The sequence below is a fragment of the Cololabis saira genome, chromosome 21 (genome assembly GCF_033807715.1).
Source record: "Cololabis saira isolate AMF1-May2022 chromosome 21, fColSai1.1, whole genome shotgun sequence".
NCBI classification, from domain to species: Eukaryota; Metazoa; Chordata; class Actinopteri; order Beloniformes; family Belonidae; genus Cololabis; species Cololabis saira.
The window spans coordinates 6,156,967-6,182,145 of NC_084607.1; the positions used below are offsets into that span (position 1 = coordinate 6,156,967).

The 25,179-nt window shown below is 36.8% G+C and overlaps 3 protein-coding genes across 5 annotated transcripts; all 3 read left to right on the forward strand.

Moving 5' to 3' along the window:
* Positions 1 to 2,079: 2,079 nt before the first annotated feature.
* LOC133422266 (dehydrogenase/reductase SDR family member 7C-B-like) lies at positions 2,080 to 12,645 on the forward strand. 3 transcript variants are annotated; one of them, XM_061712217.1, is made up of 7 exons: positions 2,080 to 2,162; positions 5,685 to 5,898; positions 5,969 to 6,081; positions 8,099 to 8,309; positions 8,403 to 8,495; positions 11,317 to 11,463; positions 11,549 to 12,645. In XM_061712217.1, the coding sequence occupies exons 2-7, from the start codon at positions 5,700 to 5,702 to the stop codon at positions 11,746 to 11,748; spliced, it is 963 nt and encodes a 320-aa protein (XP_061568201.1). In that variant the 5' UTR covers positions 2,080 to 2,162; positions 5,685 to 5,699; the 3' UTR covers positions 11,749 to 12,645. The 3 variants fall into 3 exon arrangements, with proteins under 3 accessions (XP_061568201.1, XP_061568200.1, XP_061568199.1); XM_061712216.1 differs by lacking the exon at positions 2,080 to 2,162 and adding an exon at positions 3,096 to 3,162 and having other exon boundaries at positions 11,549 to 12,630; XM_061712215.1 differs by lacking the exon at positions 2,080 to 2,162 and adding an exon at positions 4,392 to 4,470 and having other exon boundaries at positions 11,549 to 12,635.
* A 1,334-nt stretch (positions 12,646 to 13,979) lies between these two features.
* Positions 13,980 to 15,150, forward strand: LOC133422559 (dehydrogenase/reductase SDR family member 7C-B-like). Its single transcript, XM_061712578.1, has 3 exons — positions 13,980 to 13,992; positions 14,706 to 14,852; positions 14,936 to 15,150. The coding sequence occupies exons 1-3, from the start codon at positions 13,980 to 13,982 to the stop codon at positions 15,133 to 15,135; spliced, it is 360 nt and encodes a 119-aa protein (XP_061568562.1). The 3' UTR covers positions 15,136 to 15,150.
* Positions 15,151 to 19,698: 4,548 nt separating this feature from the next.
* Positions 19,699 to 24,328, forward strand: LOC133421846 (protein NATD1-like). Its single transcript, XM_061711632.1, has 3 exons — positions 19,699 to 19,913; positions 22,616 to 22,734; positions 23,533 to 24,328. Exons 1-3 carry the CDS (start codon positions 19,763 to 19,765, stop codon positions 23,647 to 23,649), a joined length of 387 nt encoding a protein of 128 aa, XP_061567616.1. The 5' UTR covers positions 19,699 to 19,762; the 3' UTR covers positions 23,650 to 24,328.
* The last annotated feature ends 851 nt before the right edge of the window (positions 24,329 to 25,179 follow it).

The window sequence follows — 25,179 nt, forward strand, 5'->3', positions numbered from 1 at the left end:
ATGAGCGGAACCGGCCGGAAAAATCTCATGAAACCTGGAGTTAAAAAATCACGACATCCGGTCGGACCCTTCACAATAAAAGCCACCGGAAGTTTCCTTTCACAAGCGGATTCATTCAATAAATGGTTTGTTTTTACGATGGTGTATTTGGGCCAAACTAAGACAAGAAAAAATTAAATTACGAGAATAAAGTCGTAATGTTACGAGAACAAAGTAGTAATATTACAAGAATAAAGTTGGAATATTACGAGAATAAAGTTGTAATATTATGAGAATAAAGTCGTAATATTAAGAGAATAAAGTCGTAATATTATGAGAATATAGTTGTAATTTTAAGAGATTTAAGTCATAATATTATGAGAATAAAGTAGTAAAATTACGAGAATAAAATCATAATGTTGCGCGAATAAAGTCGTGATATTATGAGAATAAAGTCGTAAAATTACGAGAATAAAGTAGTTATATTACGGGAATAAAGTCGTAATGTTACGAGAATAAAGTCGTAATATTATGAGAGTAAAGTTGTAATATTATGAGAATAAAGTCGTAATATTAGGAGAACAAAGTCGTAATATTATGAGAGTAAAGTCATAATATTATGAGAATAAAGTTGTAATATTACGAGAATAAAGTCGTAATATTAGGAGAACAAAGTCGTAATATTACGAGAATAAAGTCGTAAAATTACGAGAATAAAGTCATAATGTTACGCAAATAGTCGTAATTTATGAGAATAAAGTTGTAATATTATGGGAATAAAGTTGTAATATTAAGAAGATAAAGTCGTAATATTATGAGAATAAAGTCGTAAAAATTGCAAGAATAAAGTCATAATATTATGAGAATAAAGTCGTAATACTACGAGAATAAAGCCATAATAATATGAGAATAAAGTCATACTATTATGAGAATAAAGTCGTAATATTATGAGAATAAAGTCGTAAAATTACGAGAATAAAGTCATAATGTTGCGAGAATAAAGTCGTAATAATATGAGAATAAAGTCGTAATATAATGAGAATAAAGTCATAATGTTGCGAGAATAAAGTCGTAATAATATGAGAATAAAGTCGTAATATTATGAGAATAAAGTCGTACTATTATGAGAATAAAGTCGTAATATTGCGAGAATAAAGTCGTAATGTTACGAGAATAAAGTCGTAATTTATGAGAATAAAGTCATAATGTTGCAAGAATAAAGTCGTAATAATATGAGAATAAAGTCATACTATTATGAGAATAAAGTCGTAATATTATGAGATTAAAGTCGTAAAATTACGAGAATAAAGTCATAATGTTGCGAGAATAAAGTCGTAATAATATGAGAATAAAGTCGTAATATTATGAGAATAAAGTCGTACTATTATGAGAATAAAGTCGTAATATTGCGAGAATAAAGTCGTAATGTTACGAGAATAAAGTCGTAATATTACGAGATATGTTGATATAACCGCTTTCAGAAACATTGTGGGGCAGAATTACCAAACAGATCAAGGGCAGCAAACAGAGACGTATGAAATCGTTTTTATTTTTTCCCATTTTTGAGAATTTGGTTTTTAGCATTTTATGCAAATGTACAGTATATAAAGCAAATATAGACAATGTATGCAATTATAACTGAAAACTGTAATGTTTTCATATCTTTAAAAATATTCAAAGGCAAAAACATGGCCCCAGTTATTCTTGTATCAACAAACATTCCTTTTTTGGGCATAAACAAAAAAATACACAAAGTTGTAATGTAATGATGAAAAAATCGATCTTTAGACATATGAATCGATTTTTAGGAATTAATATGAGAATCGATTTTAGAATTGGAAAATCGATTTTTTCAACACAGGCCTGGTTTGAACCCCATCAAACCCAACCCCGTATCTGAACCCCCCGCTTTCCACATCTGAACATAAAGAGATGTGATTGACGTTAATAAGAGATTCTGAGTTGCTGGAATGTTTGTGTTGCATTGAGGAGCTGGTTTTGTGGCCTTCAGCAGCACATACCACCAACACGGCGGGTGGAAATAAATAACCCTCTCAGCTGTGCTGCTATTAAAAGAGCTCAAATCCCAAAGTATTGCTGTGGCCGGCTGTCGTGTTGGAGGATCTCTGCCGAGGCGAGCTGCAGTTTTCCAGGAGGACGACCCGCGGAGGCAACGAGACGCGGTAAGTGATGGCTGCTGGTTCCTCTCCCAGCGGCCCGGTTCCTGGGGGACCGTCTGGGGCTCCGTCAGTCCAGAACCTGCTCCAGAGAGCCAGTGTTTCTATTTTAAATGCGGTTTATATTTAGAAACCTCTTCTTGAACAAACGGCTGGCGCTCGGCACCGTAAACCCGGACCCAAAGGTTATATCCACGGTGTGTCCATGTCTGTTTTTATGGTCGGATGAGCTGGTAGACTCCGATGCAGCGTTTGTTCATTTGTTTTATCTTTTTAAAATTCATATTTTGATCGTTTTAGAGGGTTTGAGTCTGTTTCTACCGTATCTTACAGATTTTTTTGATTTTCCTGAAGTAGATTTGCCTACTGGTACGGAACGTACCGAGCTAATCGCAGCGTTATTTGTTGACTTGTAATGCAGTGACTGACCACTAGGGGGCGGCTCTTTATCCATCTCCATCTCATGTCAACCTAAAGCAGCTAACTAAGTTATTTATTTCCCATCAGGCATTTTTCATGTCAGAGTCTGTCAGAAACCTTATTTCACTTTTTTACATTAAATGTATTCGTTTGCTTTCATTTTGACTTGTTTACTGGAGTGTTTTTTTTTTTATATTTCTCTGTACTACTTTATTATAAGAATGTTATTTTTGGTTTTCATAATTTTAATCACAAAGATAGTGTTGCTTTCTTTTTTATAAATCTGCAAAGTTTCATATACATAAGTGCAAATTCATCCACAGAAAGCCTGAACTCTTTATACTCAAAAAAGAACAATATATGAGGACGATCTACTCATGGAAAAACACAAAGGCACAAAAGACCATCGGCATCTGTAAATCGCTGAATTTGTTAACATGAAACCTACTCTCGATCATAAAAAAAAAAAAAAAAGCCGCAGCTTCCTCAGCTTCATCCAGGTCTCTCTTTTTCCTCCCCAGAGTGTCAGAGTACCGTCATCAGCGCCCCCTACAGGCTCCAGCTGTCACACCACCTGTGATCTCAGGTACAGCTCACCTGTGCAGTCATGGCCACGCCCCCGTGACCTCACTTCCCCCCAGCACGTCACACTCCCGCCGTACGACGTTACTTTGAGCGGTTTGTGCCAACGGTAGAGGCGCTGGAGCTTCAACGCCTCCTAAAAACGGGGAAATATTCCTTTAAATTAGATTATAAAGTCTTTTGTGTTGAGAGATGTGCATCGATAAGGTTTTTGGCTTCATCTTTGATAAATAAACAGGGAGAAAAGTCCCATGATGCCGTTCATCTGAGGTTGTATTTGTCTAAAATTGTACGGAAGAGTATTAGGGCCAGGCAGGAGAAAAATAAAAATAATATTCTAGAGGAGGAAGATTTTTTTTATACACTTTGAAAAAAAGTTGGAATGTCGAGATCAATGTTGAAGTACAATTTCGAGAAAAAAGTCGATATGTTGAAAAAAAAGTCGAAATGTCGAGAAAAACGTTGAAATGTTGAGAAAAAAAGTCGAAATATCGAGAAAAAGACGAAATGTCGAGAAAAAAGTTGAAATGTCGAGAAAAAAGTCGAAATGTCGAGATTAGTGTTGAAGTACAATTTTGAGAAAAAAGTTGAAATGTCGAGAAAAAAGTTGAAATGTTGAGAAAAAAGTCGAAATGTCGAGAAAAAAGTTGAAATGGCGAGAAAAAAGTTGAGATTAATGTTAAAGTAAAATTTCTAGAAAAAAGTCAAAATGTTGAGAAAAAGGTCAAAATTTCGTGAATAAAGAAAACGATATATTGATTTGAAACACATATCACACATATGCAGTTGCATAACTTCACTAAACGTACCCTTAACGTTCCACTCCAAGGATATAAGTTAGTTAGTTAGTTACGACTGCTGCTGCAGAGCTGTCAGTCACTCTGCTAACTAGATTTGATGGGCCAGAGGAGACATTTCAACTTTATCCACGAAATTGTATTTCAACTTTATTCCCGAAATTTCAACTTTATTCTTGAAATTGTATTTCAACATTAATCTCGACATTTCGACTTTTTTCTCGAAGTGCACAATAAAAAATTATCTTCCCCTCTCAAATATTTTTTCTCCTGCAGGGCCCTAATACTCTTCCGTAAAAATTGAGACCCACAACCTTTTTATTACTTTATTTATCACATGACTGCATATATTGTTGTAGGTCAGGATCTCTAATGTTGTATTTGTCCCTCTCTTCCCGGTCGGAGGCCTGGTGAACGTGTCTTCTCTGTCTCTGTTTCAGAACTCGTAGTTAGGTAGTAAAATGTTTGTAGAGGGTGAGATGGACCCCAGAGTAACGGAGCCGGAGAGCTTCCGGGTACGAAACACTCGCTCGGTAGAAACTAGAGCTGCTGACGTCCCGTCATCCCACCTCATCTCCAAATCAAGTTCATTCCCATTTAAAAAGAGAAAGAAGCATGTTTAGATGCTGAAACATGCTTTTGCACCAGAACCCGTCGCCAGCGGGACCATCAGGGACACCATGTGACACCATGTGACAGCATTTTTTTTTTAACGATTTGCATGTTCTGGACTGTTTAATCACCATCAAGTTTGTGATGTTCGATACCAACGATTCCTTTACGATCCGATATCTAGTAGAATTCAGGCTGGTATCGGTGATACCGATTCGACACCGATACATTGTGCAAATACACCTAATGTGCCGGTAAATCTAAAAAAAATTGTGTATTTTAGATAATTTAAGAATACAAGATCATCAGTTATTCAACTATTAAAACCAAAATAATAAAAGCATTCAAATAAACAAGAGAATAATGAACAAAACTAGGAACTAAAGTAGTTCCTACCAGCAGCGAGTTGTTTAGATAAAATCTGAATAGTTTAGTTACTTTCCACCGTATTCCTGTTATACATTACAACAAATGACTGAAGTATCAAAAGTATCAATATTTTAGTTTGAGAATTGATTTTAGAGCATACAGATCTGGTATCGGAAGTATCGATATTTCGGTATCGGTATTTCGGTATCCATATTTCAGTATCCATATTTCAGTATCCATATTCCGGTATCGATATTTCAGTATCGATATTTCAGTATCGATATTTCGGTATCAATATTTTTCAGTATCGATATTTCGGTATCGGTATTTCAGTATCCACATTTCGGTATCCATATTTCGGTATCAATATTTCCGTATCGATATTTCAGTATCGATATTTCGGTATCAATATTTTTCAGTATCGATATTTCGGTATCGATATTTCGGTATCGATATTTCAGTATTGGTATTTCAGTATCGATATTTTGGTATTGATATTTCAGTTTTGATATTTCGGTATCAATATTTCCGTATCGATATTTCAGTATAGATATTTCGGTATCGATATTTCAGTATCGATATTTCGGTATCGATATTTCGGTATCGATATTTCAGTATCGATATTTCAGTATCGATACTTAAGTATTGATCCTCACATCACTAGTGATCAGATGTGAACAGAAGGAGGATGTTTTCTGGGCTTTGCCGCCAGCGTTGCTCCCTTTTAAAGCCTGTTGCCGTGTTTCAGGAGGTCTTGCAGGAGATGGACCCGGCCGGGACCAGCACCGGGACCAGCACCTGGACCAGCACCTGGACCACCACCGTGGTCCTGGTACCCTGCGTGGTCGTCCTGACCGCCGGCCTCTTCCACCTGTACGGCGCCGTCCTGGGCCTGCTGTCCAAGACCTGCGTGAGGAACAAGGTCCTGGTGATCACCGACGCCCTGTCCGGGCTGGGCCGAGGTGGGTCGCCGCCCAGGACCAGGTCCGGGTTCTGGGACTGATCCGGGACTGATCTGGGTCTTGTCTGCAGAATGCGCCAGCGTGTTTCACAAAGGCGGAGCGCGCCTGATCCTCTGCGGGAAGAACTGGGAGGAGCTGGAGGAGCTGGAGGAGGAGCTGGCCAAGAACTCCGACCCCACGCTGGTGAGTCCAGACCCCACTGAGAGGTTAGGGCTAGGGCTGGGGATCGATTCAAATGTCAAGAATCGATTCAAATCCTGATTCTTAAGATTCAGAATCGATTATCAAGATTTGATTCTCTTCGATTCCAATATTGATTTGGCTTTGTTTTTTTTTCAATTCAAAAAAGGTTTAAATGGATAAAAAAATACCAGATATATGAACTAACTGTCCCACATATGGACTCACTTGAACTTTACAAAAGATACTAGTTATTTGGGATTTTGTTGTTGTTTTAAGCGTCAAAATGTCATGTGGTGGGACCGTCCGACCATGAAAACTTCTTTTGAAATCCCTCTAAATGTATTTAAATCAATCTTCTGCCCTATCTGGCATGATTTCAGAAATGTCTTGTAGTGTGTAAGATTGCAACACATTTATATTTATATTTCCATCATAATATACAAACAAAGTTTGACTGATGTCCATTTTATGAAATATCATGTGGCGCAACCATTAAAAAAACAACCATTTCTGTATAATACTGAAAACTTGTAAAAAAAAAGATGTCAAGATGTTAAGGAAATTAATTTATTTTAATATGAATCATGGTTGTACAACATGACCTTTTTTAAGGCTAGTGCCAATTCATCTTGACAAAAAACTCTGAAATCACTTAATTTTAAATTTTTATATGAATTTATGTGTACACAACATTCTTAATGTTTGAACTACTGCAATAGTTATTCTTTTTTTTATTATTTTAATATTGACCTGTTGAAAATCCTTATTCGTTATTGACCCAGGAATTGTTTTCCTCGTTCTCGTTTTTATTTTTCTTCCGACGAAAGGAAGGCCTTTTTTCCCCCTAAACGTGCCCCAAAAGTCACCAAATTTTGCACACAAGCCAGGCCTGGTGAAAAATTTAATATTTATTTGTTTGCATTAATGGGCGTAGTCTAATGGCTCAACAGCGCCCCCTAGAAAACTTTATGCCTCAAGCCCCACAATACGGTTTGACGTACATGCACGAAAATCGGTACACACCTGTATCATGTTGCAACTTAAAGAAAAGTCTCTTGGAGCCATGGCCCAAACCCAACAGGAAGTCGGCCATTTTGAATTAATTGTGTAATTTTGGCGCAATTTATGCCACTTCTTCGGGCCGTCAATACGGCCCGAACCGTAACGTGCACCCAGGTGTGTTATACATCAAAATGTGCGTCTCCATCCTGCGACGATGGGCATTACTTTTCTCAGTCAAAAGCGTTACCGTGGCGACGCTAGACGCCAAAAAGCGCGCCCCCTCTGATCTGATCTGATTGGTCCATATTTGATAGTTCCTACTTTCTGCCATAACTTTTGAATGGTTTGACATAAAGAGTCATGGGTGGTGTCATCGGACTTAGTTTTGAGTCCTTGACGTACATCGCTGCTTGCAGCTTTAATTAAAAATGTTTTTTTGAGCTGTTGCATGAATTATATAACTGTAGTTCTGCAACATATTAATACTAGTATTATATTGAGATTCAACAGCAAGTATTGCAGCTAATGATGCTGTAAGGACCAATCAGCTCCCAGAATGCTGATAGAACTGCTTTCAGAAACATCGTGGGGCAGAATTACCAAACAGATCAAGGGCAGCAAACACAGACGGATGAAATCGGTTTTATTTTTTCCCATTTATGAGAATTTGGTTTTTAGCATTTTATGCAAATGTAACCCCAAGACGGTATATAAAGCAAATAAATATAGACAATTTATGCAATTATATCTGAAAACTTTAATGTTTTCATACCTTTAAACATATTTAAAGGGGAAAACATGGCACTAGTTATTCCTTTTTTCTTTTGTGTTATTACTTTTTTTGGCATAAACAAAAAAATTACCAAAAGTTGTAATGTAAGGATGGAAAAAAATAAAAAAAATTGATCTTTAGACATAGGAATTAATATGAGAATCGATTTAGAATGGGAAAATCGATCTTTTGAACACAGGCCTAGTTAGGATCCCACTGATCCGGTCCCCCCCTCGTCCCCAGACCTTCCCTCCCAAGCTGGTGCTGCTGGACTTCGGGGACGTGTCCAGCCTGGACGAGGCCGTGGCCGAGGTCCTGGACTGCTACGGCTGCCTGGACGTCCTGGTCTTCAACAGCAGCCTGAAGGTCCGAGCCCCGGCCCAGACGCTGTCCCTGGAGACGGACCGGCGGCTCATGGACAACAACTACTTCGGCCCCATCACGCTGGCTAAAGGTAGGGGACCTGGGGGGGGACGGGGACGAGGGGACAGGGACGAGGGGGTCTTGCTGACGGGGTCTGACGGCGTCCCCTGTTTCTCTGCTCCAGGCGTCCTCCCCTCCATGATCTCCAGGAGGAGCGGCCACCTGATCCTGGTCAACAGCATCCAGGGCAGGATCGCCGTGCCGTTTCGAGCCACATGTGAGTTCAGAGGTTCACGGAGGAAAAATAAAGTCTGATCCGATCCGTTTAACGACTTTCAAACTAAACCGCTTCACTGGGAGGCCCCGAGCAGTAAAGTTGCTTCCGTCAACGAAAATTATGACTAAATATCGTCGTCAACGAGGAAAACGAGACGAGACGTAACGAAAATGCTGGTCATGTGATGATAATTAAATATATAATGCAATATATATGTAAATATTATCCTTTTTTTTAATCCGTTTTTTTGTGTTTACTATTTTTTCTCTTGTACATTGCTCATTTTTCTACATTTTATATTGCTCTTTTTTATTATTTAGCTTTTTATTGGTTATTTCTATTTTAATTTTTTTGTATAAACCGTCTTCTATTGTATTCTATTCTATTCTATTCTATTCTATTCTATTCTATTCTATTATCGTCGACGAATAAAAACGTACAGAAGAGTATTATGGCCTGTGCACTTCGAGATAAAAGTTGAAATACAATTTCAAGAATAAAGTCGAAATTTCAAGAATAAAGTCAAAATTTCATTTCACTTTATTCACGAAATTGTGACTTTTTTCTTGAAATTGTACTTCAACATTAATCTCGACATTTCGACTTTTTCTCGAAGTGCATAATGAAAAAAAATCTTCTTCCTCTAAAATATTCTTTTTATTTTTCTCCCGCCTGGCCGTAATACCCTTCCGTAGAAAACGAGACTAAAATGTAGATTACAAAAAAGAAAACCCAATCTGTCATCGGAAAAGAAAAAGATGGGGAGAAATGCGGAAAAATAAATATGTTGTAAACTCAAATTAGAGTCTTCTGTATCTGGAATGAATGTATTCTTGAGTCTATAAGGTAACAATAATATAATATTAAGATAACCTTGTTTGAATTGTAAAATGGGTTTGGCTAAATACAATCTTAGACTAAAACTAGACTAAAATGGACAATTCTGACTAAAATAAGACTAAAATGCTCAGACTTTTAGTCGACTGAAACTTGACACGACTAAAAGGAGAATGAACGTGACTAAAACTAATAAAAACTAAAATGATAGCTTGACCCAAAGACTAGACTAAAACTAAAACTAAAACAGGCTGACAGAAACAACACTACCGATCAGTCTGAAGAGGAGCTGCTGCCCCCAAGTGGCCGACACGATAATTACACTGATCATCCTTATTCATTTAAACTCAAGAATCATTTAAAATTTTAGAAAACTTGCAGCTGAAACATTTGTTAGCTGGGGACTTTTTTATCTCTCTCTGCAGTTATTTACTCAACAAGCATAATATATATATATAAAGACAAACAAGGCAAACAAGAGGGCAACACTAAGTACCCCCCCTAAGGCTCCACAGGGTTTAAGAAGGGAATTTGAAGTTTTATTTTGAACATGCATGTTAAAAAAAGAATACAAAAAAGGAAAAACAAAAATAAAGTACAAAAAAAATAATTAAAAAAAAAAATAAAATATATATATATATATATATATAGACAGAAGGCAAGACAGCACATGTTCCAAACGGAGTAGGATTTAAGTAAACACTTATCCAGTCCTACCCCTGGATCTTACATACATTCTTACATATAACAAGAGTTTCAATAAACTTAATAAAACACACATACGGTAAACAAACATCCCTAATTTAATAACTATTCAATATAGTGATATAATACTCAATTATATATATATATATATATATAGTCAAAATCAAAACCAATCAAAGCAAACAAAAGAAAACAAAACAAACCCCCAGCATTCAGTTGTGCTACTATGTATGTATGTAATAATAGAAGTAATTATAATGTATAGTATTACATTATTATTACTTTACTATAATAAAATAGAGAACAATAGACAGCCATGATATAACAATATACTTAAATAACTATATACAGTAAGAGTAGATATGCTATATATACTGGTTCATATATTTACCCCCAATTATGAAATTATAAAAATTACTGTAAATCTATATATTGACATATCTACATATAACTATGAATCAATATATATTAATAAAGATATAGATATATAAATACTGTATGTATAATACAACTCAATATATCCATATCCATACCTAAATATAACATATCTATATCCATAATATAAATCTATATATCTACATATATTAACCCTTGTACTGTCTTTGGGTCAAAATGACCCAATTCTCCTTCCTTCTTTCCTCCTGCCATGCTCTCTACTTCCTTCTTCCTTTCCTCTTTTCCTCCTTTTTTACCCTCCTTTACTCCTTTTTCTTCCTACCTCCCTTCCGTCATTCGTTCCTTTATTACCTTCTTTGCTTTTTTCTCCCTTCATTCCTTATTTTCTCCATTCCTTCCTTCTTCCCTCCCTTCTTTCCTTTTCTCCCTTCTTTCCTTTCTTTCTCCGTTCCTTCCATCTTTTCTCCCTTCTTTCCTCCCTTCAATATTTTCACCCTTCCTTACTCCCTTTCCTACTTCCTTCCTTCTTTTCTCCTTTCTTCCTTACTTCCTTCTTTCCTACTTCCATCTTTTCTCCCTTCTTTCCTTTCTTTCTCCCTTCCTTCCTTCTTTCTCCTTTCTTCCTTACTTCCTTCTTTCCTTCATTCCTTCTTTTCTCCCTTCACCCTCCCTTGACCCAAAGACAGCACAAGGGTTAATAAATGTTCATATCTACATGGAAGTTGTTGCCAGGTGCTGCTAGAAATCAGCTTTTTATGAACTGATCATCAGCAGGTGCATTTAGGTGTCTAATAACACAACACCAGGAGGGAAGGACATAAGCAAACGCCGTCTGGGTTTGAGAAACGCTGGAATACGATGAGAAAATGACTCTGTGTTGCAGACGCCGCCTCCAAACACGCCGTGCAGGCGTTCTTCGACTGCCTGAGGGCCGAGGTGGAGGAGTACGGCATCTCCGTCAGCACCATCAACCACACCTTCATCAGCCCCTCGGGCCCCGGGGCCCGGCCCTCCAGGTCCCTGCTGTCACGTGAGACTCACCTCGTCGTGTTTCCGCTGGTATCGGTTCTGCTTCGGTTTCAGATCGGTTTCAGATGTCTCTTCTCCCCCTGCAGTGTTTTACTCCCAGAAGCCGCGCGGCGTTTCCCCGGACGAGGCGGCGGCCGAGGTCGTGAAGACTCTGAACCACAAGAGGAAGGAGGTGCTGATCGCGCCGTCCCTCCCCAAGATGGCCGTCTACGCCAGGTCCTTCTTCCCCAACGTCTTCTTCGCCGTGATGGCGGCAGGAGTCAAGAGCTCTGCGGGGAACGACTAAAGCCCCGTCTCCAGCTGTTCACCAAACATGAGCTTTATGATGTTCATTTGTCGTCCTTTGTGATTGAAACTAAAGTTCTTCTGTTTCACAATCATGTTTGATCGGAGACTGCATTTCCATGCATCAATAACCCTTTTAAAACCCGAATATTGGCAATAACCCGAATTTGCACGGCCATGTAAACACCAATAACCCCTTTGAATAACCCGAATTTGCTCATATTCGGGTTTTTAATAACCTGAAAATGAGCCCTGGGTTACTCCTTTTAAAACCTGAATATTGGGTCATGTAAACACCTAACGGAATATCCCCATCAAACGGAACATGCGGTGCGTCCGAAATGCCATACTAAAAAGTATATACTAAAAAGTGTACTTAAATTCGGCACACTTTTGAGTACATATATGTAGTGTGCATTAATTCGGACGTACTATTAAGAGTACGCTCTTTCCCGTTAATTCTGTCCGAAACAAGATGACATTATATAATATTATTAAATACGAATATTATAATATTAATATTATATAATAATATTATTATACTTAATATTATACTTATGACATATACGTATCACTTAGCAACCAAACGCCGCTGCATTGCATTGTGGGAAGTTTCTGCTCAGCTAGTGTCCATCAATCCACACTAAAAAATTTCTCCAGAATGAGTATGAATAGTACATACTATTGAGTACGTTCTAATGTTTCGGACGCACAAAAAAATCTTGCATACTCATTTTGCATACTCATTAGGGTGGAAATATGCGATTTCAGACGCAACCATGAATCTGTTTTCTGCGCATGCTCGGTTTGCAAGGAATCTTGGTCTTTTGAGTCCAGGAAGTTCTTATAAACACGGAGAAACGCAAGACCACGCCACACTTTTGGAGTGAGGAGGAGACTAATCACTTCATAAATGTAATGAAGGATATGAACATTTTGGCATTTGTAGACGGTAGAAAGTACCGGGATAGCGAGATTTAAAAGAAGGTGAGCGAAAAGTGTCGCGAAGCAGAATTTGTTTTGAATTTGGATACAGGAAGAAGAAGTGGAAATTATGTGAATTGTGTCATGACGTTCTCCGCGCGTCGCTGGTTTGATCCAGATATCCCAAATGATTAATTACCATGTAAACGGAATATTCTGAATGTTTCAGTAACCGGAATATTAGCAATAACCCAAATTTTGACTGCATGTAAACGTAGTCACAGTCATGTTTGATCAGTTCCTGACCCTTCCAGGGGGGTCACCGTGTCCATCTACGCCAGGGGTCTTCAACCTTTTTTAGCCCTTGGATGAGAGATTCCTCCAGCTAGGCCCCGCCCACCATAATACATCACACTGTTTACTAACAAGAAAATAAGTGTATTTAACGCAGAATCAATGATGAAATTTTACCACAAAATGACTTTGTTGAATAAAGAAGTAAGAAATGTTTTAAATCTGCAGGCTGGAAATGAATGAAACTTTATATTTGTGGTTCATTACGAGAAAACTAAAGAACTAGGACATTTTTACGTTTTTGTTGTCAAGTAAATATTTACCGGAACATAATAAAAAATAAATAAATAGATAAAGATTTAATTTCTAGACTCCTCATTGGTTTTTTGTTGCCAGAAGCAAATGCATACTACATACTACAAATGCATACTACTGTACATACTATAAATGCATACTACAGACTACAAATGCATACTACATAATACAAATGCATACTAAATACTATAAATGCATACTGCATACTACAAATGCATACTACATAATATAAATGCATACTAAATGCTATAAATGCATACTACATATTACAAATGCATACTACAAATGCATACTACATAATATAAATGCATACTAAATGCTATAAATGCATACTGCATACTACAAATGCATACCACATACTACAAATGCATACTACATGCATACTGCATACTACACTGAAAAGTCGAATGCCGACCATTTAACCCTAAAAAATGTTAAGAAATCAGATATTCCAACTTTATAAACTTGTAAATTCCATTAATTCAATTCAAAATATGTTATTAATCCTCAAAGGGGAATTAATTGTAATCAATTTAATTATTCAAATGTGATTTTTTCACTGTGACTGATTTAAGTTATTTTTGCGGTGGTTCTGCTGAATTGCGACTCGCCTCCTTCCGTCGTCTTTGATCGGTTTGCTCTCACTGGTGAAGGTGGATCACAGTTTTAGCGCTTCACCTTTCAGGTATTTGTTCTTACATGACCATTGTAGGTGTGACCTAGTCATTTATATGTATAAACAAACGTAGATAGAGAAAAATCGTATTAAACTTCAGCATCTAACCATCATTTTTCTTCTTTTAAATCAAAATATATCCGCAAACACTGATGTGAATTACTTGATAGTACTGCTGATCTTTATATACATTTCACTCATTGTTTATATCTTAATCTTAAGATGTAAGCCATAATCAGCAATATTAAAATAATAAAAGGCTTGCAATATTTCAGTTGATTTGTAATGAATCCAGAATGTATGACATTTTGTTGAAATGAAGAACTTTATCACAATATTCTAATTTTCTGAGACAGTCCTGTATATTTACCCCAATTATAAAATTATTAAAAGTACTATAAATCTATATATCGACATATCTACATATAACTATAAATCAATATATATTAATAGAGATACAGATATATAAATACTGTACGTATAATACAACTCAATATATCCATATACATACCTACATATAACATATCTATATCCATAATATAAATCTATATATCTACATATATTAATAAATGTTCATATCTACATGGAAGTTGTTGCCAGGTGCTGCTAGAAATCAGCTTTTTATGAACTGATCATCAGCAGCTGCATTTAGGAGTCTAATAACACAATACCAGGAGGGAAGGACATAAGCAAACGCCGTCTGGGTTTAAGAAACGCTGGAATACGATCAGAAAACAACTGTGTTCCAGACGCCGCCTCCAAACACGCCGTGCAGGCGTTCTTCGACTGCCTGAGAGCCGAGGTGGAGGAGTACGGCATCTCCGTCAGCACCATCAACCACACCTTCATCAGCCCCTCGGGCCCCGGAGCCCGGCCCTCCAGGTCCCTGCTGTCACGTGAGACTCACCTCGTCGTGTTTCCGCTGGTATCGGTTCTGCTCCGGTTTCAGGTCGGTTTCAGATGTCTCTTCTCTCCGCAGTGTTTTACTCCCAGAAGCCGCGCGGCGTTTCCCCGGACGAGGCGGCGGCCGAGGTCGTGAAGACTCTGAACCACAAGAGGAAGGAGGTGCTGATCGCGCCGTCCCTCCCCAAGATGGCCGTCTACGCCAGGTCCTTCTTCCCCAACGTCTTCTTCGCCGTGATGGCGGCAGGAGTCAAGAGCTCTGCGGGGAACGACTAAAGCCTCCAGCCGTTCACCAAAGCTTTATGAAGTTCATTTGTCGTCCTTTGGTTGAAACTAAAGTTCTTCTGTTTCAGTGACTGTGTTTCCATGCATCAATAACCCTTTTAAAACTGGAATATTGGCAATAACCCAAATTTGCACGGCCATGTAAACACCAATAACCCCTTTGAATAACCCGAATTTGCTCATATTCAGGTTTTTAAAAACCTGATTATGACCCCTGGGTTACTCCTTTTAAAACCCGAATATTCGGTCGTGTAAACGCCAAACGGAATATCCCCATCAAACGGAACATGCCATGTCTGAAATGCCATACTAAAAAGTATATACTAAAAAGTATACTTAAATTCGGCACACTTTTGAGTAAATATCAGTAGTGTGCATTAATTCAGACGTACTATTAAGAGTACGCTCTTACCCGTTAATTCTGGCCGAAACAAGATGACATTATATAATATTATTAAATACGAATATTATAATATTAATATTATATAATAATATTATTATACTTAATATTATACTTATGACATATACGTATCACTTAGCAACCAAACGCCGCTGCATTGCATTGTGGGAAGTTTCTGCTCAGCTAGTGTCCATCAATCCACACTAAAACATTTCTCCAGAATGAGTATGAATAGTACATACTATTGAGTACGTTCTAATGTTTCGGACGCACAAAAAAATCTTGCATACTCATTTTGCATACTAATTAGGGTGGAAATATGCGATTTCAGACGCAACCATGAATCTGTTTGCAAGGAATCTTGGTCTTTTGAGTCCAGGAAGTTCTTATAAACACGGAGAAACCAAGACCAGGAGGAGACGAATCACTTCATAAATGTAATGAAGGATATGAACATTTCTGCATTTGTAGACGGTAGAAAGTACGGGGATAGCAAGATTTAAAAGAAGGTGAGAGAAAAGTGGCGCGAAGCAGCATTTGTTTTGGATTTGGATACAGGAAGAAGAAGCGGAAATGACGGGAATTGTGTCATCACGTTCTCCGTGCGTCGCTGGTTTGATCCAGATATCCCGAATGATTAATTACCATGTAAACGGAATATTCCGAATGTTTCAGTAACCGGAATATTAGCAATAACCCAAATTTTGACTGCATGTAAACGTAGTCACAGTCATGTTTTACCAGTGTCTGACCCTTCCAGGGGGGTCAGCGTGTCCATCTACGCCAGGCGTCTTCAACCTTTTTTAGCCCCTTGGATGAGAGAAAAACAGAGCAGGGACCCCCGCTTGTAATTCTTATTTTTTCCCCTTTTTTTTAACGTGTCAAGTTTTAAGCCTGGCTTCTAATAACTTTTGAATGTGTTTAATTCTGCTTATATCCCCTTAGTAACCAATTCCTGACTGGGTTTTTAGCTACATGTGTTTACGGTTGATGAAACTTTGGCCTCGTCAGACGTGGAAGGAGTAAGACCCTGATCTACACAGATATTGGATCAGTAATTCGAGTGTTATGCCTCCAGCTAGGCCCCGCCCACCATAATACATCACACTGTTTACTAACAAGAAAATAAGTGTATTTAACGCAGAAGCAACGATGAAATTCTACCACAAAATGACTTTGTTGAATAAAGAAGTAAGAAATGTTTTAAATCTGCAGGCTGGAAATGAATGAAACTTTATATTTGTGGTTCATTACGAGAAAACTAAAGAACTAGGACATTTTTACGTTTTTGCTGTCAAGTAAATATTTACCGGAACATAATAAAAAATAAATAAATAGATGAAGATTTAATTTCTAGACTCCTCATTGGTTTTTTGTTGCCAGAAACAAATGCATACTACATACTACAAATGCATACTACTGTACATACTATAAATGCATACTACATACTACAAATGCATACTACGTAATATAAATGCATACTAAATACTATAAATGCATACTGCATACTACAAATGCATACTACATAATATAAATGCATACTAAATGCTATAAATGCATACTCCATATTACAAATGCATACTACAAATGCATACTACATAATATAAATGCATACTAAATGCTATAAATGCATACTGCATACTACAAATGCATACCACATACTACAAATGCATACTACATGCATACTGCATACTACACTGAAAAGTCGAATGCCGACCATTTAACCCTAAAAAATTTTAAGAAATCAGATATTCCAACTTTATAAACTTGTAAATTCCATTAATTCAATTCAGAATACGTTATTAATTCTCGAAGGGGAATTAATTGTAATCAATTTAATTATTCAAATGAGATTTTTTCACTGTGACTGATTTAAGTTATTTTTGCGGGGATTCTGCTGAATTGCGACTCGCCTTTGATCGGTTCTCACTGGTGAAGGTGGATCACAGTTTTAATGCTTCACCTTTCAGGTATTTGTTCTTACATGACCATTGTAGGTGTGACCTAGTCATTTATATGTATGAACAAACGTAGATAGAGAAAAATCGTATTAAACTTCAGCATCTAACCATCATTTTTCTTCTTTCAAATCACAATAAATCCGCAAACACTGATGTGAATTACTTGATAGTACTGCTGATCTTTATATACATTTCACTCATTGTTTATATCAACATGATGACGTAATCCATCTGTCATGGCAGCAGATTTGGTTTGAAACTATTACTGATCTAAACATATTGATTATTTTATACCATATTTATTTTTGTTAGTAAATATGTTGAGACATTTTAAGATGAATCTGGAACTTTTTAAACCTGTAAATGTTACACTGCATTACAAAAAGAAAAGTCCAATTTCCTGGGTAAGAGAGATGTCAACAATAGAACAAAAACAACCAACAAACAACAAAACAAAACTGCAAATGCTCATAGTTTAGATAATTGTCTAACATAATGTATATTTGTGGTATTCTTCAGTGGATCTGACCTTTCTTCATATTTTATGGCATCACCACGGCAGCCACACTAGAATTTTGTAAAATAGGCTCCCTGCCAAACAGAATCTTGGGTTGAACCCCCAAAAAAGCTAGAAACGGCCCTGATTAAGGCAAGGCAAGTTTATTTATATAGCACAATTCAACACAAGGTCATTCAAAGTGCTTTACATCAACATTCAAAGTGGCAAGACACAATTAAACAGTAAATAACAAATACAATGAAATAAAATGATAAGAAAATAGGCAGAGGTGTCAAAAGTATTCACATTCATTACTCAGGTTTTTTACTCAAGTAAAAGTATAAAAGTATCGGTTTCAAAACTACTTTAAGTATAAAAGTAAAAGTAATGTAAGGGGGAAAAAAGCCATTAAGGACAAAAGCCTTTGAAAATGAATGCATCTTAGTATAATGCAAATATATTAAAGAACCATATATGTGTACTATTGAGCATTAACATGTGTTTCAGAGAGCAGGAGATATGATGACTAGTTGCCTATAAGTATTGTAATGGTGCAAAAAGTCAAAGTTCAGAGGCATGTTATCATTTATCCTAACCTTTATTGGAATGTAAATCCAAGTTTAGTTGCAGGAATCTGAGGGAACGGATGTAAGAACAAAACTGGACAAGAACATCTGAAACAACCACAACCAAATTCACTCTATCCGGATGGAGCAATTTAACTGGATAGTTTTTTTTAAAGGCCGAAATGAAATAGAGTAACGAGGCTGTTTTTAAAATGTAAGGAGTAAAAAGTACAGATAATTGCGTGAAAATGTAAGGAGTAAAAGTAAAAAGTCGTCTGAAAAATAATTACTCCAGTGAAGTATAGATAACCAAAATTTCTACTCAAGTAAGGTAACGAAGTATTTGTACTTCGTTACTTGACACCTCTGAAAATAGGTAAATTAGTAAAAAGCACAAGTTGTTAAAAAGTAAGGGCAGTAGAGTACAGCAGTAAGTATTTAATTTAAGAGTTGTTGATTTCTTGTTAAGGTCTGTAAAGATGCCATTGCAATAATTCAACCTACTGAATATGAAATGAATGCATGAATAAGTCAAAGTCAAAGCTTTATTGTCAATTCCTCACATGTTACAAGGAATCGAGAGGACGTTTCCCACTTCCCTCGGTGAAACATATAAAGTGCGCAGGCACAATAGATAAACAAGACATTCCTAAAAAAGTTCACATAAATAAATACAACATTTACTAGTACTAAGATGGTAGTGCAAAAGGCAATTGCTACCATCACTACCATTAAGGGTTTTCTGTCTCAACAAGACATGCAAAACCTTATTGATGAGGTTTTGCATACAGAAAACCCTTAATTCTAGCAATGTTTTCAGGTGGTAATAGGCAGATTTAGTGATAAACTTTAGATGGCTGTTGAAGTTCAGGTCTGAGTCAATAATTACACCAAGATTTCTGATTTGATTTGTAGCTGTGATGACATGGAGTATCTTGGACATCTTTTCCCTTTCATTTTTAGGGCCAAAAATGATCACCTTAAGGGAATAACTTCATACAAAATAAACAATTAAAAGTTTAAACATAAACTGGTATGAAATAACACAATTTTATTAAAATGCCCCCTTTTTGACCCACTTTGCGTCTTGTTATGACAGAAGGTTAATGTTTAACTGTTATCTGGCGCTCTCTGCTGGTGTTAAAGTGCGGACGCTCCTTTACACTCTTACAACGACCTTGTTTCCTATTAAATGGCGTTTAAAATCACTTCCAGATTGTCCAAATTAAGTCCCCGGTTTATGTCCTGGCAGACCGAGGGTAGTTCGTTAAACTGCAAGGGATTAACGGTGGAACATGACCGGCACAACCTGCGCTTCACCGTCAGACCAGGCAGCGGGGCAGGTACGACCGAGGCCGGGCAGATTATGCAGGAAAGACCGGTGCTCCACTCGCGGCCTGCTGGAACAGAATTTAAACTGTTTAAATGTAATTTTCCATTGATAATAACCAGAACTTGCATAATTCTGCTGGCTATTTAGATTTTTTAGCGAATAAACACAATTCTGTCGTTCAAAGATAGAAAGATAAAGAAGGCTAAACCAGATTTAACTGAAAAATCTGTAATTTTAAAGGTAATTTGGGCTTCAAATAAATATAGCATAACTGGAGTCTATGGAAGACATTTAATAACAATGATATCCATCCAACTAATAGTTCGGCATATATAATAATCCATGATAAGAATAAATATAACTTTTGTGTGAGTGTTTGTTATGCAAACAGCAGCATAATATTATCACAGTGCGGTTTTTTTAGTATCAGAATGACGTCATCTGACGCGTTTAATTTTCTGTTGTCAAAATGACTTACCCTTGAAATATAGTGGTGGAAATTATAACTACTATAACTACTCCTTCAATAAGGACAAAAATATCTTCTTACTTTTTGGGGGAACCAGCAAGTTTGTGTTTTGGGCCTTTATTTATTAAAACTAAGTGCAAGGTTGTCCAAACTCTTTAAAATGATCTGTGAATTCATCTGTTGACAAGACGACTTATATATGTGTGAGTCAAAAGTTGAAATTGAAATTAAACCAAGTTAGGTCGACTAAGTTAGTGGGTTAAGGTTTCTCCAGGGGCCCCGGGAGGCTCATGGCCAGACCTGTCAAGTTTTAAAAGTTTTAAAAATAGGGGAAATTTTCTGCCACCAGCCCAACCGATGTTACATTTTAAGACAGATTTAAAAGAAATGTAAAATATCTACCTGTCAAACATTTATAAACTAGAATTATGTGCTCAGAATCAGCTAGTTCTACCTTTGTTGACACTGAAATGCTGTGGACTTACTTTGTATGTGATTCCTTTAATAGAGCGTAAATGAAAACACAAGAGGGAATTAAAGCACATGTATTTATTTTCAATATTTTCAGTTTATAATAGTTAGAATTACGACACAGTATTAGGGCCAAACTAAGACAAAAAAAATAGGAAATTACGAAAATAAAGTTGTAAAATTATGAGGATAAAGTCATAATAATATGAGATTAAAGTCGTAAAATTCCTTCTTCGAAATAGACACAGTCGTTTGCACAATCGTTATAAAGTCCTTATACTGATAATAATTCGATGCTGATGTGCCAAAAGATTATTTCCATATTTGTGAAACCGATACCAAAATATAACTTCACAAGATGCTCAATATTCCATAATATTACGACTTTATTCTCATAATATTAAGAATTTATTCTCATAATATTACGAATTTATTCTCATAATATTACGACTTTATTCTCGTAATATTACGACTTTATTCTTGTAATTCTACGACTTTATTCTCATAATATTATGACTTTATTCTCGTAATTTCCTATTTTTTTGTCTTAGTTTGGCCCTAATACTCACTACTTCAATTGAAACATTTACATTTTCTTTTGATTTGTCCTTTTCACTCATGTGGCTCTCTGGCGCTGCCCTGGTGAGAGAGACTCTGAGAGACACTAACATCACAGTTACTCATCTTTCAGAACTTGTTACTTTAACATCCTGCTCCTCTTTGGGAAAGTAAATTCAGTTTCCCATTTTTAGAGATATTTAAACGAAGTCTTTGCTTTTTTGGCAGAAATATCTTCTCTCTCGTTACATCCCTCCATCTCTGATTTGTTGGTCCGAGTTTGTTTGATGATGCCTCTAACCTCGCGAGAACTTCCACCCAGGCTACAGCAGGGGACTAGAGATTGGTGAAAATTCTGTTTGCTGTTTAAAAATTATTATATTATAAAATGGGAAATTTAAGGGGGAAATACTAATACGGGAAGACGGTGGGAAAGAGGGGTGAAATACGGTAGTTTCCCGGCCAAAACGGGAGACTTGTAGGCCTGTGTTGAAAAGATAGATTGTCCGATTCTAAATCGATTCTTATATGAATTCCTAAAATTCAATTCGTATGTCTAAAGATCGATTTTTTTTTCATCATTACATTACAACTTTTGGTATTTTTTTTATGCCCAAAAAAGGAATTTTTTGTTGGAGACGAGAATAACTATGTTTTTGCCTTTAAATGTTTAAAGGTATGAAAACATTAAAGTTTTCAGTTATAATTGCATAAATTGTCTATATTTCATTACTTTATATACAGTCTTGGGGTTACATTTGCAAAAAATGCTAAAAACCAAATTCTCAAAAATTAAAAACGGAAATAGACCGAAAATGGAAAAAATAAAAACGGAATGTGTTAAAAATAAAACTGATTTCCTCCGTCTCTGTTTCCTCCCTGGATGTGTTTGGTAATTCTGACCCACGATGTTTCTGAAAGCAGTTCTATCAGCATTCTGGGAGCTGATTGGTCCTTACTTATATATATATATACTTGCTGTTGAATCTCAATATAATACTAGTATTAATATGTTGCAGAACTACAGTCATATAATTCATGCAACAGCTCAAAAAACTGTTTTAATAACACTAACCCAAATCAATATCGGAATCGAATTAAATCTTGATAATCGAGTCTGAATCATAAGAATCGGAATCGAATCGATTCTTGACATTTGAATCGATCCCCAGCCCTGGAGACTTGATGCTGACGGGCTCTGGTTGTGTCTGCAGAGGCCGGTGAAGCCGCCGTGCTGCGGTACCAGTTCACCGGGGACAAAGAGGTGGACCTGATGTCCACGTTTGTACCCGAGTCGTTCCGAGGTCGAGGAGTCGCGGCGCTGCTTTCCCAGGTGAGCGAGTCGGTCTTCGGTCCACGTCCATTTCACTAGGGCTGGGGATCCATTCAGATGTGAAGAATCAATTCGATTCCTATTATTCTTAAGATTCAGAATCGATTATCAAGATTTGATCGATCCGATTCCGAAATTGATTCGGGTTAGTGTTATTAAAACTGTTTTTTCAGCTGTTGCATGAATTATATGACTGTGTAGTTCTGCAACATATTAATACCAGTATCATATTGAGATTCAACAGCAAGTATTGGCAGATAATGATGCAGTAAGGACCAATCAGCTCCCAGAATGCTGATAGAACTGCTTTCAGAAAGATCATGTGGGTCGGAATTAATAAACAGATCCAGGGCAGCAAACAGTCGTATGAAATCGCTTTTATTTTTTCCCACCTTCCGTTTTTTTTTTTTTCCTTTTTCGGTCTATTTCGGTTTTTAATTTTTGAGAATTTGGTTTTCAGCATTTTATGCAAAAGTAACCCCAACACAGTATATAAAGTAATGAAATATAGACAATTTATGCAATTATAACCTAACACTTTAATGTTTTCATACCTTTAAACATATTTGAAGACAAAAACATGGCACCAGTTATTCTCGTGTCCAACAAAACATTCCTTTTTTGGGCGTAAACAAAAAAATACCAAAAGTTGTAATGCAATGATGAAAAAAAATCGATCTTTAGACATATGAATCGATTTTTAGGAATTAATATGAGAATCGATTAAGAATCGGAAAATCACAACACAGGCCTACGTCTCACCGCTTTACCTGAAACGGGAACGTTGCTCTCTTCCAGGCCGCCATCGACTTCGTGGTCCAGGAGAACCTGAAGGCCCGGGTTTCCTGCTGGTACATCCAGAAATACATGGAGGAAAACCCGGACCAGCAGCGCCAGGACCGGATCATCCCCTGACGGCCTCCGGACGTTTAAAGACAACATCAAGAAATATTTAATTTAATGCAATTCACTTTAATGTGACGCTAATTTACAAGAAGATTCAGACTAGAGCATTTTAAAAAGAAGAAAATACGTTTATTAAGCTAGAAAAATCATTATTTTTATACAGAATCATACTTTTGTAATCTGTCATCGATCATTTCACTGTTTTTTCCCCTGAAATTCATTAAAATGTCTTGAAAGTGGAGCATCGGGGAATCTGACCTGGTGCATTCTGGGAAAATAGTCCACATTGCAAGTGCTGAACCCAAAACGATGCAGTCAGATAAGAAACAGTGAAAGCAAAAGAAGATTGTGAAAGTCTTGTAATTCCCCAGAGCCGGTTGTGCACAGATCCAGGTCTGGATCCAGACCCTGCAAGAATCTAATTTCGTGTATTTGTGGTAGATTTCTGAGAGAATACTTGAATTAGTTTTGGTTGTGGTGGTTTTGCCAGGATCAGGTCTTGACTGACGGTTCAGAGTCCTGGAGTCCTGCAGTCCTGCAGTCTTGGAGTCCTGCTTCAAACCCCAAAGGACCTGAAACTCTCGGTTCAGCTGCACAGAAAACCTGGTCCCAGACATGTGATGTTGGATCTCTACGATGATAACCGGTCTGGGTCCTGGTCTTAGGGTTGCCACCTTTCAGAAATAGAAATAAGGGACGCCCCGATTTCAGCAGCGCAGGCACCAAAAAAAGGGACATCCCCAAAACTTCTAAACTGCATAGAAATGTATTTATTCTATATGAAAAAACAAAATGCTTTTATTTAAAGTTTAAAGTGCTTTAATAGCATTGAATTTGCATGACTGTACAGACAGCCAACCATACTAGGAACTGAAATATCCTTTGCTCCGATGGTAAATATAAATATAGCTACAGGTGAAGGTCAGAAAATTTGAATATGGTGGAAAAGTTAATTTATTTCGATAATTCAACTTAAAAGTTGAAACTAATATATTACATAGTCTCATTACATGCAAAGCAAGATATTTTAAGCCTTTATTTGTTATAATTTTGATGATCGAATTATTTATTGATTTCATAAAACATTCTAATTTTTTTAGATTTTTTATTTGGGGTTTTCATAAACTGTGAGCCATTATCACCAAGATTATAACAAATAAAGGCTTTTCATGTAGTGGGAAATAATATATTTGTTTCACCTTTAGTTGAATTTACTGAAACAAATGAAGTTTTGCAATATATTCAAATTTTCCAACCTTCACCTGTATATTATGACATCAATAAATAACAGAGAGCGAACCAACATATGTTGCTGTCTTTAATATATCCTGTCCTTTATTTTGTTCATTATTGTTAGATCGTTGTTCATGTGTGTGCGAGTGTGTGTGTGACAGACATGCATGGGACAATTCAACTGCGTTCCGTATTGAACCAAACTTTTAATTCCCAATTATGTAACAATTCCGTATTTCAAGGGACGGGTGGCGACCCTGCCTGGTCTCCAGGTCTCCAGGAGGCTCCAGGTCCAGACCGGGGGGG

Coding starts and splice junctions, on each gene's coding strand:
- LOC133421846 (XM_061711632.1), top strand. CDS start 19,763: ATGGCGTTTAAAATCACTTCCAGATTGTCCAAATTAAGTCCCCGGTTT. Junction 19,914..22,615: donor CAGACCAGGCAGCGGGGCAG/GTACGACCGAGG, acceptor TTGTGTCTGCAG/AGGCCGGTGAAGCCGCCGTG. Junction 22,735..23,532: donor TCGCGGCGCTGCTTTCCCAG/GTGAGCGAGTCG, acceptor GCTCTCTTCCAG/GCCGCCATCGACTTCGTGGT.
- LOC133422559 (XM_061712578.1), top strand. Junction 14,853..14,935: donor CTCCAGGTCCCTGCTGTCAC/GTGAGACTCACC, acceptor TTCTCTCCGCAG/TGTTTTACTCCCAGAAGCCG.
- LOC133422266 (XM_061712215.1), top strand. CDS start 4,417: ATGTTTGTAGAGGGTGAGATGGACCCCAGAGTAACGGAGCCGGAGAGC. Junction 4,471..5,684: donor CGGAGCCGGAGAGCTTCCGG/GTACGAAACACT, acceptor GCCGTGTTTCAG/GAGGTCTTGCAGGAGATGGA. Junction 8,496..11,316: donor CGTGCCGTTTCGAGCCACAT/GTGAGTTCAGAG, acceptor TCTGTGTTGCAG/ACGCCGCCTCCAAACACGCC.